This window comes from Eimeria acervulina, genomic scaffold, assembly GCF_000499425.1.
Source record: "Eimeria acervulina Houghton genomic scaffold, Eah_scaff326, whole genome shotgun sequence".
Taxonomy (NCBI): Eukaryota; Apicomplexa; class Conoidasida; order Eucoccidiorida; family Eimeriidae; genus Eimeria; species Eimeria acervulina.
Genome location: NW_013549880.1, coordinates 22,625 through 34,615, shown reverse-complemented (window position 1 = coordinate 34,615; position 11,991 = coordinate 22,625). Strand labels below are relative to the sequence as shown.

At 37.1% G+C, this 11,991-nt stretch overlaps 2 protein-coding genes across 2 annotated transcripts; both read right to left on the bottom strand.

Moving 5' to 3' along the window:
* Positions 1-441: 441 nt before the first annotated feature.
* On the bottom strand, positions 442-9,126 carry EAH_00033080 (Mannitol-1-phosphate dehydrogenase, related; the record flags this gene model as incomplete). Its single annotated transcript, XM_013395927.1, has 15 exons — positions 442-742; positions 1,118-1,194; positions 1,383-1,614; positions 1,945-2,019; positions 2,348-2,523; positions 2,672-2,804; positions 3,303-3,379; positions 3,879-3,998; positions 4,566-4,808; positions 5,386-5,498; positions 6,151-6,294; positions 7,145-7,426; positions 7,949-7,973; positions 8,296-8,390; positions 8,742-9,126. The coding sequence occupies 15 exons, from the start codon at positions 9,124-9,126 to the stop codon at positions 442-444; spliced, it is 2,478 nt and encodes an 825-aa protein (XP_013251381.1).
* Positions 9,127-11,067: 1,941 nt separating this feature from the next.
* Positions 11,068-11,991, bottom strand: EAH_00033070 (hypothetical protein, conserved; the record flags this gene model as incomplete). Its single annotated transcript, XM_013395926.1, has 2 exons — positions 11,068-11,303; positions 11,460-11,991. 2 exons carry the CDS (start codon positions 11,989-11,991, stop codon positions 11,068-11,070), a joined length of 768 nt encoding a protein of 255 aa, XP_013251380.1.

The window sequence follows — 11,991 nt, the reverse complement described above, 5'->3', positions numbered from 1 at the left end:
ATATATATATATATATATATATATATATATATATATATTATCACAGATCGTATTATATACAGTATAAATATTAATGCGGAAGGAAAAAGAGTTGGAGTGTTAACAAACAAATATAAACAGCGAGGAGTAGATAGGCAATGCAAAACAGAGAAGAATGATATAATAAACAAACTGGAAGCACCGCAAGAGACATAAATAATATAAATGTATCTCTTGCATGCGCTTCCTCAACAGGGTATGTGCAGTCCAACACAGCAAAACAAAACAACAAAAGAAACGCAGCCAACTCACAAGGTAGGTAGAAGAAGAGAAGAAAAAAAAACAAAACAAAACAAAACAAAAAAGAAAACATCAATCAGAGGGACTCCATCAGCAGCAAATGCTGTTTCATAAGTTATCAACAAACCCTCTTCTTTGTTTTAATTTTTGCAAAGAGAAGCTCTACTTTGTGCTGTCTCCTTCCAACGACAGCTCGTGTTTCGCCTCCTCTTCTTCGTGCTGCTCTTGCTGCTGCTGCTGCTGCTGCTGCTGCGCCTCCGCAGCAGCAGCACTAACGCTGCTGCAGAAGTCTACCAACGAGCCCCAGAAAGTTTCGTCCTCAAAACAAATACCTAAAAGGCTTTCTAATGCTCCCCCTGCATCGAGTGTCTCTGCAACTCCTCTTCTAATTAATGAAGCGAGAGATATTGCAACAAAACGGCTTAAGACAGAAGCTGCACCTGCCGGAAGCCCGTACACCACACTGCAGCAGAAGCAGCAGCAGCAACAGCAGCAGCAGCAACACAGCAGCAAAACTACGCATGCAGGTACCGCAACAAAACAAACAAAACAAACTAAAACAAAAGCAAAGCAAAGTGGAATAAACCCTAGACAAAAGCATAAAACAAAACAAAATACAACAAAATAAAACAGAACAAAATAAACAAAATAAAGTTAACAAAACAAAATTGAAAAACAAAATAAACAAAGTAAACAAAGCACAGCAAAACTGAAACAAACAAAAGAAACAAAACCAACGCAAACTTAACTTCAGCAGAGAGAATAAGAGAAAACAAACAAAGCAAAAAATAAAAAAATAAATAAATATAAATATAAAAACAAAGAAACAATTTCTTACTTTAGAAACTGCTCTACAGGGGCTACTCGGTATGGCTGAGCGACGGCACTTAGAGCAAAACCCCGCAGTTCTTTCGACTGCAAAATAAAAAGCAAACAAACAAAACACAAATATTAATGTGTGCATGCATCTTATGCATGCATGCATGCATTCTCTGCATGCACGCATGCATTCCCTGCATGGAAGCTGGGGTGTATGTGTTTGTTTGCATGGTCTTGATGGTTATATTATGATGATAGATAAATTTGAATTTTTGTTGATTTACTTTGGGGTCTGAAGGGACAATTGGTGTTCCTTGAACAGAGTCAGTAGCGAAATATAATATCCATGCAGCGAGAGCAATAGAGAGTTTTAAGCAGTTCTTTTTTCTTTCTAAAAGTAATAAAATTGAATTGCGTGTAGTGCTATAAAATTTGCTGCTGCCGTCTTGAGCCACCCGCTGCAACTCGTCTTTCACAAACGCATTTCCAAAACGTTCTACTATCCTCTCCTTGTACCTAAGCAACAAATCAATAAATACATAAGAAATATATTGTGTATATATATGTACTTGTATATATATTTGGATATATAAATATAGCTATTTGTATATATATCTGCATAGATAAATATAGCTATATATATACATATATATATATATATATATATGTATATATATACATGCATATACAGAGGTAGCTGTATGAGAAACAATGTGTGCATGCATCAATATATATTGGTGCATGCAAATAGATGCATGAATATAATATATATATGTACATATATATAATGCGTTATACTGATAATGTATTTAAAGGAAATAAAGTATTTGTGGGGTGTCTTATCACCTTTCTACGTCAACTTTGAGGTCTTCTAAGCAGGGCGTTACTTCGTCCATGAAACTTCGTAAGAATCCACTTACTCTGTGAATTGCAATCAACAAAAACTTTATCTTTTCTTTTATTTCTTTGTTTATTCATTCTCTTGCTAGATCGGCTGTTTCCTGCGGTGTGTAGGCTGCGTGCTAGTCAGCTAGCTATCTGTCGAAAGGTAGACAGATAACTATCCAGTTGGTTCTTTAACGAGTAGCTAGCTAACTAGCTAGCCAGATAGCTAACTGTACATTGCTTTTAATGTATAAGCAGCTATGCATGCAGCTCACTGCTAAGCTAGCTACCTGCTCATCTAGCTAGCCGCCTAGCTAGCTAGCTAGGTAGGCGTTAGTAGGTTGGCGTGGAAGGTGAGTCTCACCGCACGTCTCGAAGGGCTTCATCAACAAATCTGTATCCAAGCAAAGTAGCGACGTAAGCCACACAACTATGACCTCCATTTAATAATTTTAATTTCATTTCTTCGTAGCTCTGCACCTCCCGCACCACCAAGCAACCCACAGCTTCAAAGAAAGGTCGCTCGTTGCAGAAGTTGTCCTGAGCAAAACAAGAAAAAGAGAGAAAAACAGAGATGCAATATGCTCTCATTAAGCATGATTATTTTGTAGTACATTAACAAACATATGTATGGTTGAAATGCATTTTCTTTTTATTTTATGTCTTTGTTTCTTTTTGCATTAATTACCCCAATGACCCATTGCTTGAAATCTTCTGCAACAACCGGCCACTTATCACCTATGCCATAATCTTCTTCCAAAAGTGCAATATGTTCTGTGCCTGTGACAGGCGTAATTCTGTCTACCATTGTGCAGGGAAAGCTGAAGAAATACAAACAAAAAAGAAGAAGAGAGAGATAATTGAAAAGAATTGAAGCAAAATGGACTTAGACGAATGCAAATGCTAAACAAGTAATATCAACTTACAAAAATACTGCAAATACAAATACAAGTGTGCACACTAATGTAAATGTGAAAAAAACAAAAATATAAGTATACATATATATATGTACACAAGCATATACATATATATACATAATATATATGTATGTATACTTGTACATTTGTACATATACACATACAAATATGCACATACATATACGTAGAAATATTAAAATAGATACAAATATAAATGCAAATATAAACATAAACATGAGCAAATCCCTGTATCGTTTATTTCCTCTTTTTGCAACGAAATGCGTGGCCATGAATGAAGAACAGAAATTGCAACAGAAAAAAGTGGAATTAAAAGAAGTGAGGAGCAGAAAGGGTGACAGAAGAAAGCAAAAAGTTTGAGGTGTACGTACACCTCAAACTCACCAAACATGTTTGCTGATCCATGTTGCCATTTCCACATCCACTTCGGTTGCAAATTGAATTACCATTTTCTTCAGAAGCTGCAGAAATAATAAAACAACAGAACAACCAAACAAGAAAAGCAATTAAACCATTATTATTATTGTTCCAGTTCATTAATTTAATTATAAATACTTTTAAAACCGTGGCATTGTGTTTGGAAAACACAAAAACGCAAATGCAAGCAAAAGGAAGAACGTACAGAAGCAAAAATACAAAATCATGAATGAAACGAATTAATGAACGAAGAGAGACAAACAAACAAGCACACGAACGAAAAAATAAACAAACATAAATAAATAAATAAAAGGCCAAGGGGAAGCAAGAAGCAAACAAAGAGAAATAAATAAACAATCATAAAAACAAGCGAAACAAACAGAAAGCCGAAGATACGCAAAGGAAGCAAACATTAAATATAAGAGAAGACGAGCAAAAAAGAGAGCAAACAAATGAAAACAAACAAGCAAACAAATAAACAAACAAACAAACAAACATGATAAAAAGAAAGCAAATAATGCAGCAAAGTCTTTATTAATTCACCTTTCCATTGTTTGGAATATTATCACAAGACAAAACAGTAAAAGGTCTTATCTTTGCATCTCGCCGCAGCTTAAGACCCAAATATATTAAACCCAAAGCCGTCTGCGGTGTGCAACTTTCCTGAAGAATAAACAATAATAATTATAAACAAAAATAATGATAATAATTGAACAAAAACCATAATAATAATTGAACACAAACAATAATAAACACCAAAACTATTTTAATGAACAAACAAGAATACTAAAAATAATTCAGCAAAAACAATAGTAATAAGCAAACAAAAATATAATAAAGAAACAAAACAAATAATAATAAACAAGGAGATAAACAACGCAAATTATAGAGAAAGAAGCACAAAACAAGAGGAAAAGAAGACACAAAGAAAGACAAAGACGAACGAAAAATAAAAATTGTTTCAACGCTTGCAAATATCCAAGATGCAAACAGCCCGCGATGGGATAGAGAAGATCCCCCATAGAATTAAGGGTTTAGGGTTTAGGGTTTAGGGCTTATGGTTTAGGGTTTAGGGTTTAGGGTTTAGGGGTATGCCTGATTGCGAATATCTTTGTGTTTCATGGATGCAGAAATCTTCCTCAACAACAGCGAGATGATTTGTTACTTAAGGCTTAGAGTTTATAGTTTATGGCTTAGGGTTTAGGGTTTAGGGTTTAGGGTATTACTTACTTGTTTCCGAATATCTTTGCATTTCATGAGTGCGAGATCTTGTTTAACAGCAGCTAGAGATTTGTCTAGATCTCCATTGGTGGCCATACAATACCCCTTTTCAGTGATAGTTAAAGAAAGAAGCTTCGTGCGAATATCTAATAATAACCCTTTTAAACGCAGAGGTTCCTCAGGAGCATAAACAAAATCCATTAAAGCGCCTATTACGCGCGCCTCGCAAACCCTTTGACTACGAGTTAATACCTGCAAACATCAGTTTTATCAGCAAAGATATTATTAGCAATAGTGTGGCTTTTCATGCATATATACATATATATAGATTAATATATGCACATATCTACGTGTATGCATATATATCTACATGCATATATATATATATATGCACATATATATTTGTCTATGACAATATGAGAATAAATATATAAACATGCAGACAGAAGCAGGAACGCCTACAATAATAGGCAAGCAGCTACAGTGGATCTAAGCATGCACACTTTGTTATTTTGTTTTTTGTTTTTGTGTTATGCATGCAGTAGAGAAAGGAGAATAGGACAGAAGGAAGGAAATGAGGTGTCTGTACAGCAGAAAGAGCCCCTACACAATACGAAGAAGAAGGAAAATTAAACTGCACTTAACCCTAAACCCTAGCTGAAAGTGTTTAGAAATTCCCCAAGCATGTAAACCCTAAACCCTAAACCCTAAACCCTAAACCCTAGCTGACAGTGTATAAAAGGAATTCCCCAAGCCTGTAACCCCTAACCCATGAACCCTAAACCCTAAAGCCTAAACCCTAAACCCTAAACCCTAAACCCTAGCTGACAGTGTATAGGAATTCTTGTTCGTGGAGGACATTAGACATTCTTTTATCTCCCGGTAAAATGCCAATACCACAGACAGCCCAGGGGCCTTTGTGCACTCCTTCAGGGAGATCATCTGCAGCATTCAAACAAGCAAATAACAATTAAAACAAGAAGAATGAATAGATTAATATATGCTAATAAACATATTCAATGCATTTACTCAGAATAACTAAGTTTATATGTTTTAATTAACATAAGCAGGATATTATCTTTAAGCAAAAAAACCATATATGTAAGATTAACGCTTGATATTTTATTAGAAATTTGCATCTCTTTATACTTCTTTTGCTGCTTCTTTTTTGTTTTATTTTTTGGTTTTGTTTGGAGTATCCCCTATCCTTTAATTCTTCTCTACTTCCTTTCTTATTTAACTGTCTTATCTGTCTATTGCTGCACTTTTCATTCTATCGTCCTTCTTTTTTGCCTCTATACACCATGCATGCATGCATGCAAGAATAATTAGTGCTTGCTATTATAAAACGAATTTGCTTCTACTTATATTTCTTAGATGCATGCAGTACAAATACATGTATGCATGTATGCATGTATGCATGCACGAAGGCATGCAAGCGTGCTCTAAAGTGCATGCATACATACTATACCAATGCATGCATGCATGCATGCATACATACATACGATATAAATGCATGGATGCATGGATGGATGGATGAATACTATATAAATGCATGCATAGAAGGATGCATGCATTTAAAAAGGGTTTATACCTGGTAATCCTGCATGCGTTTTAGCGAGGAGTTCATCATAGAAGACGCACTGATGGCTTCTATGAAAACCCCCAACACCCACATGGGCAACCCAACATTGTATAGCGCTGCTTTCTAAGGGATACTGCGGCACTGCTGCTCTTTCTATAAATAAAGATAATAAACAAACAAACAAACACAATTATAAACTATTCAATAAAATAAAATACAATGCAGTAAACAAATAAACAATATCAAAACAATATAATAAACAAAATTAAAACAATATAAAAAACACAATTAAAACAATATAATAAACAAACAAACAAAATTAAAACAATATAATACAATTAAAATAAAAAACAATGCAATAAACAAGCAAGCAAAAAACAAAATAAAAAACAAAATAATAAGCAAAATTAGAGCGGTGCAATAAGCAAAGTAATACAATAAACAAACAAACAAGCAAACAAACAAGCAAACAAACAAACAAAGTAAAAAGGAGATAATGCATCAAATGTAAAAATATAATAATGATGGAGTTTACTACGCAAATGGCTTCCAAGACTAACCAAAAAAAACAGCACAAACAAACAAAGACAGTAAACGTGCATGCACAAGTGTGCGTCCTAAACAAATAAATAAATAAATATATATATATATATATATATGCATTCGTACGTACATACATTGTATCATCTTTGCATGATATATATATAATAAATATTCATAAAGAGAAAGAAAGGAAGACGCAAAGCCGAGGACACGGCCCCAAGGGGAACGCCGGGTGTACTTTAAACAGGTGGGGGTTTGAGTGCAGCGCAGCAGCAGCAGCAGCAGCAGCACCAGCAACAGCACTAACAGCAACAGCAGCAGCAGCAGCAGCACCAGCAACAGCACTAACAGCAACAGCAGCAGCAGCAGGAGCTCGCAGTGCAGCCTGAGGAGTCTGAGAAGAAGAAAAAAGGAAGAGTGCGACAATGTTGGGGTGTACATACACCGGGTGTATCCTCACCGGAGATTCGATGCAAGAAGTCTCTTCTTAGAGGCAAAACACCATTTGAAAGAAGAGGAGTATGAGGGTTAAAGAAGAAGCGCAGCCATTGGGGTTGCTGCTGCTCTGCTGCTCTCCCTGCTGCATGCATCAGCTGCAGTGCTTCAGCAGCAGCAGATGGAGGGGCAGCCCCAGGCGTCTTTAAAGAACAAACTAAGCTTGAAAGAAACTCTGAACTTTCGTTGGGTTTGCTGCTGTACATCAATATACCCGCGCTCTCTAAGGAAGAACCTCCAACACTCCCTGCAAATATACAATAAAAATAAATTAAATAAATAAATAAATATATATATATATATATTTATGCATATCCATGTATATATATATAAGAATATATATACAAGAATATATATATAGTTATACGACATATATATATACAGACTAATATATTTATAATAAATATAGTAATATAAATATATATACATAATATATATATATATATATATGTAAGGTACTGCTGTTGAACGCAAACATAAAGAACTAAAAACATCGTCAAAGAAAACGAATGAGGGAGCCAAACGAACAAATCGCGGAAATAAACAAAAAGGTAAATGCAAAAACTGCATGCAAAAACTGCATGCATAAACTGCATGCAAACACAATGCATGCATAAACAAAGAAAGAGACAGAAATAAAACAAAGAGAAAACCCAGCAAAAGAATTACAATCGAACACAAGGTCTAGAAGCAATCACAAACAAAAACAAAAGCATAAACACAAACAAAAACAAAAAAAACAAAGAAGGAAGTAATGGAGGCGACTCACAGTCTGCAATGCCGTTTGTAGAAGACTGCACACAACACCAGACAGCGCAACAAACAAATTAAAAATTAAACAGAAAACAAAAGAAAGCAGACTAAAATACAAAATAAAACAAAGTAGAGAATCGCAGCAAAAGCACAGCATCCCCCTGCCTTGATAAGGAAAAATATATCTATACATACATGTATGCATATATATATATAATTATATATCTGTATATAATTATATACATATATATTATATATATGGCGGTGCATGCAGCATGTGCTTCGCCGCATTCTATTGGGAGATATTTAAAAACTAAACGGCTTTGTTGTGCTGTTAAAAGAAAGAAAAACAAACAAAACTACCTGCTGAGTTAGATAAGGAGCTTCTTCCTGTGTAAATACATCATGCACATCACCGCGAGCTCCGTGGGCCTGGTGACGACGCCAGTTGTGATAGCCTTCAAACAAAGCCCCAAAAATATGCATGCAAAGAGTGCATGCAAGCAGTGCATGCAAACAGTGCATGCAAATCAAGTCCCCCAAAATGTGCATGCAAACAGTGCATGCAAGCAGTGCATGCAGACAACACAAAATATGGAAACGCAGCAACAAAACGAACATATGCATGCATCAAAACATACACAGGTATCATGTTTGTGTTTGCTGCCGCTCGGTTAAAGGGTCTATATTTGTTTGTATTATTATCATTACTATAATAACAATTATTTGCTATAATGATTATTAATTATGACTATTATTTATTATTACTTATTATTCGTTAGCATTTTTTTTGTTATCATTTATTTTACCCTTGCGAAACTCATGTGCCCTAGCTCTCATCGCTCTCAGCGCCTCATAGCCGTGTAGAACTCCTGGAGGTGCTGCCCTTGGGTCTCCACCATCTGTTTTATTGAATGCTGCTGCTGCTGCTGCTGCTGCTGTTGTTGCTGCTGCTTCTTCCCTGCACCCCATAGTTGCTGAGAGCGCACGAGGCAGCATCAAGTTCAGCGCCTCCAGCTGAGACTCTGCAGCATTATCATGAACACCAGCAGAAGCAACAGCAGCAACAGCTGCTGCTACCGCTGTAACTCTTTCTAAAGACTGCGGATTCCTATGTTCGCAAGCTGAAGGCTGCTGACAGCACCACGGCTGCAGCTTTCTATGGCCCCCGGGGCCCTCAAGAAGGCCCACCATAGTTAAAATATACCTCTATAGGGAGAAGAAAGTAAATAAAGAAGAAAAACAATAATTTTATCAACCAAACAAAATAAATAGAAACGTACTCCACAGGTTTCCCTACAAACCAACCAACGCGGCGTTCTGCGTTTAGCCGCCGTCTTTATGAAGAGAATGCAGCCTTAATTGTTTTATTCTTCTTTTTAAATAGAGTTACAGAGGATAAAATAAATAAATTAGGAGGTTCCAATTATGCCAGCAAGATCAATGAACAGAACAGGCAGTGACCACCTAAACCACTCTCCCGCAGAGGTGTTTGCAAGAAACTCAAGTTTAATTCTCTTCAAACATGTCTTTTTCTGCCGCTATATTTTGAGTTGTAGAAATATATATTCATAGAATTAGAAGAAGACTCTCATTTTGTGGCTGGTTCTCCAGAATTATCGAAGTTGAACAGCACTGACATGCATTCACTATGAAGACAGGATGAGATCGGCCCGCGACCGCGTAGAAAGCTCCGGAAATACACCTTTAGTAATTATTCATAACGTAAAACAAACAAAACCAAGAAAAATAAATCATTATACACCCAGAAGCTCCTTCATTGACTTTCTGCAAAGACGTCTGCAATGCCGCTTCCGCAGGTGAGTGTTGCACATAGATCTGCTGGTGGGTGTTGGTAGATTGCTATGGCGCACCAAAATAAAGAATAAATATATTTTTTGTTCAATTTTTAACATGTTAATTCAACTTTACCGCAGTTTTTATTTCAAAACTTATCATTCAAAGCCCTAATATTACGAGTGCAGCACCGCAGCTACTCTGTGTGCGGTCACCATCCTGCAACGAAAATCGTCTAGAGATTTCCCTTGTTGGTTAAGTTGAGTAGAAGATAGAGAATTAAATAAACAAAAGTTTATTCAAAATAAATAAATATATTTTTAAAAGTAGTAGGGTTTTATTTTAGGGATTAAACAAAAGAATGAAGTCTTGCAGGCAATGCAGAATGTGCTGCTATGCACAGCATCGATGCTGCGTGTCTGTAAGTAAATAAACCCTTTGGGGCTCTTGCAGCTTACATATATATTTACATTTATTTATAATTATATATAAATAGTATATAAATTAATTATATTTAGTGATGCTTATTTGAGTTACGGAGTATCGTGTGCTGACAACATAATATAGACACATATAATATAGACAACACTAGGCACACACCGTAGAAGACAACTTCAGCTTAAACCCTAAACCCTTATAATACTGCGTTCACACTACTTTTAATAATAATAAAAATTATTAATAATTATTAATATAATAATAATGCTTATCAATAATAGTACACATTTTTTTAAATGCCTATTCTTGCCGAAAATCGTCTCTCTAAGGTACTTTACAATAATAAAAAAATTAAAATAATAAAATAAAGCGTTTAATAATAACAATAATAACAATAATAAACATTTCATTGAATTCTGCATATACATATGTGCATATATATATTTCATTTGAGCACTCAGTATGAACGAGTAACTATGTTATTAGTATGTTGTTATTATTGTCATTGTTATTGTTACTATATTATTACCATTATCATTATTTACATTATTATTGTAATGGTCACTAATTACTATTATATTACTATTATTATTATATTATTATTATTATTATTATATTACTATTATTATTATTATACGGTATTTATATCTTTACCCTTCGTACAGCAAAAATTACAGCAGGAGATGCCGCTACCTATTGCAGATTATTTTTTTCTACGATCATCGTCAGTAGCTACGCTTGCGTCTAAACCCTAGACCCTAAACCCTAAACCCTAAACCCTAAGCCCCAAATCCTAGGAAAGGAGAACTAGCGGCAGCGATGCCGGGGAGTGCAGACAACACGCCCCTTGCGCTGCCCGAGGTGTCTAGACAGCTGGAGAGCAGCAGAAGAAGAGGCTCCTCATCTGTTTAGCGGAATATCAGCAGACAGAGGCGCCGATGCAGCAGCAGCAGCAGCAGGAGCAGCAGCAGCAGCTGCAGCATGTTCCGCTGGCGCTGTGTCTGACAGCAGCAGCAGCACCAAACGAGCGGGACAGTACATTAGCTCTGCTCCTGCAGCACTGCATGCAATAACTGCTAACACCAGAAGGCTACCAGCCCCCCATAGAGGTGCAGCAGAGCGCAGCTTGCCGATAGCTAAAAACCCTAAAGCAGAGACATATACATAACCCCATCCACCGTAGCAATGCAGCACTGCAGCAACAAACCGCCGCACTATACTCGGCAGCAGCAGCAGCAAAGGTTGCAGCACCAACGGCAGCACCTGAGTGTACACCGCGTACACAAACGAACCGTTGCAGTGTAAATCAAATGCATATGCAAAGTCAAACGGGGGAACGCCGCTGCTCCCTGCTGTCCTCTCAGCTGTAGGTATACCGCTGCTGCTGCTGCTGCTGTCGTTGTTCGGTAGAACGCCAGCAGTAACAGCACTCCCAACCTCTCGGGTATGACAGAAGAAAGCCAGTGGAATCACCACCAACGCAGACAACACAAATGCACACAGTGGTGCTGCAGCAACTGCTGCGAAAGTTGCTGCTCCTGCTGCTTGCAGCGCTGCTGCATGGCCGATGCCCGTGATGAGCAGCAGCAGCAGCAGCAGCAGCAAAAACGCAGGGTCTTCTCTTGCACACGATTGCTGCTGCTTCTGCCGCAGTGCCGCCAAGCTGTACAGACGGCTCGGGTTCGTCAGCAGCAGTTTACATTGAACTGCACTGTACTGTATGTCCAGCTGCGAAGGGCGGCAGCAGCGCCTGAGGAAGCGACGCCACCTGTTACTTGCATGACTCCTTATATGCAGCGGCAGACATCCGTGGAGGCTCCCCAT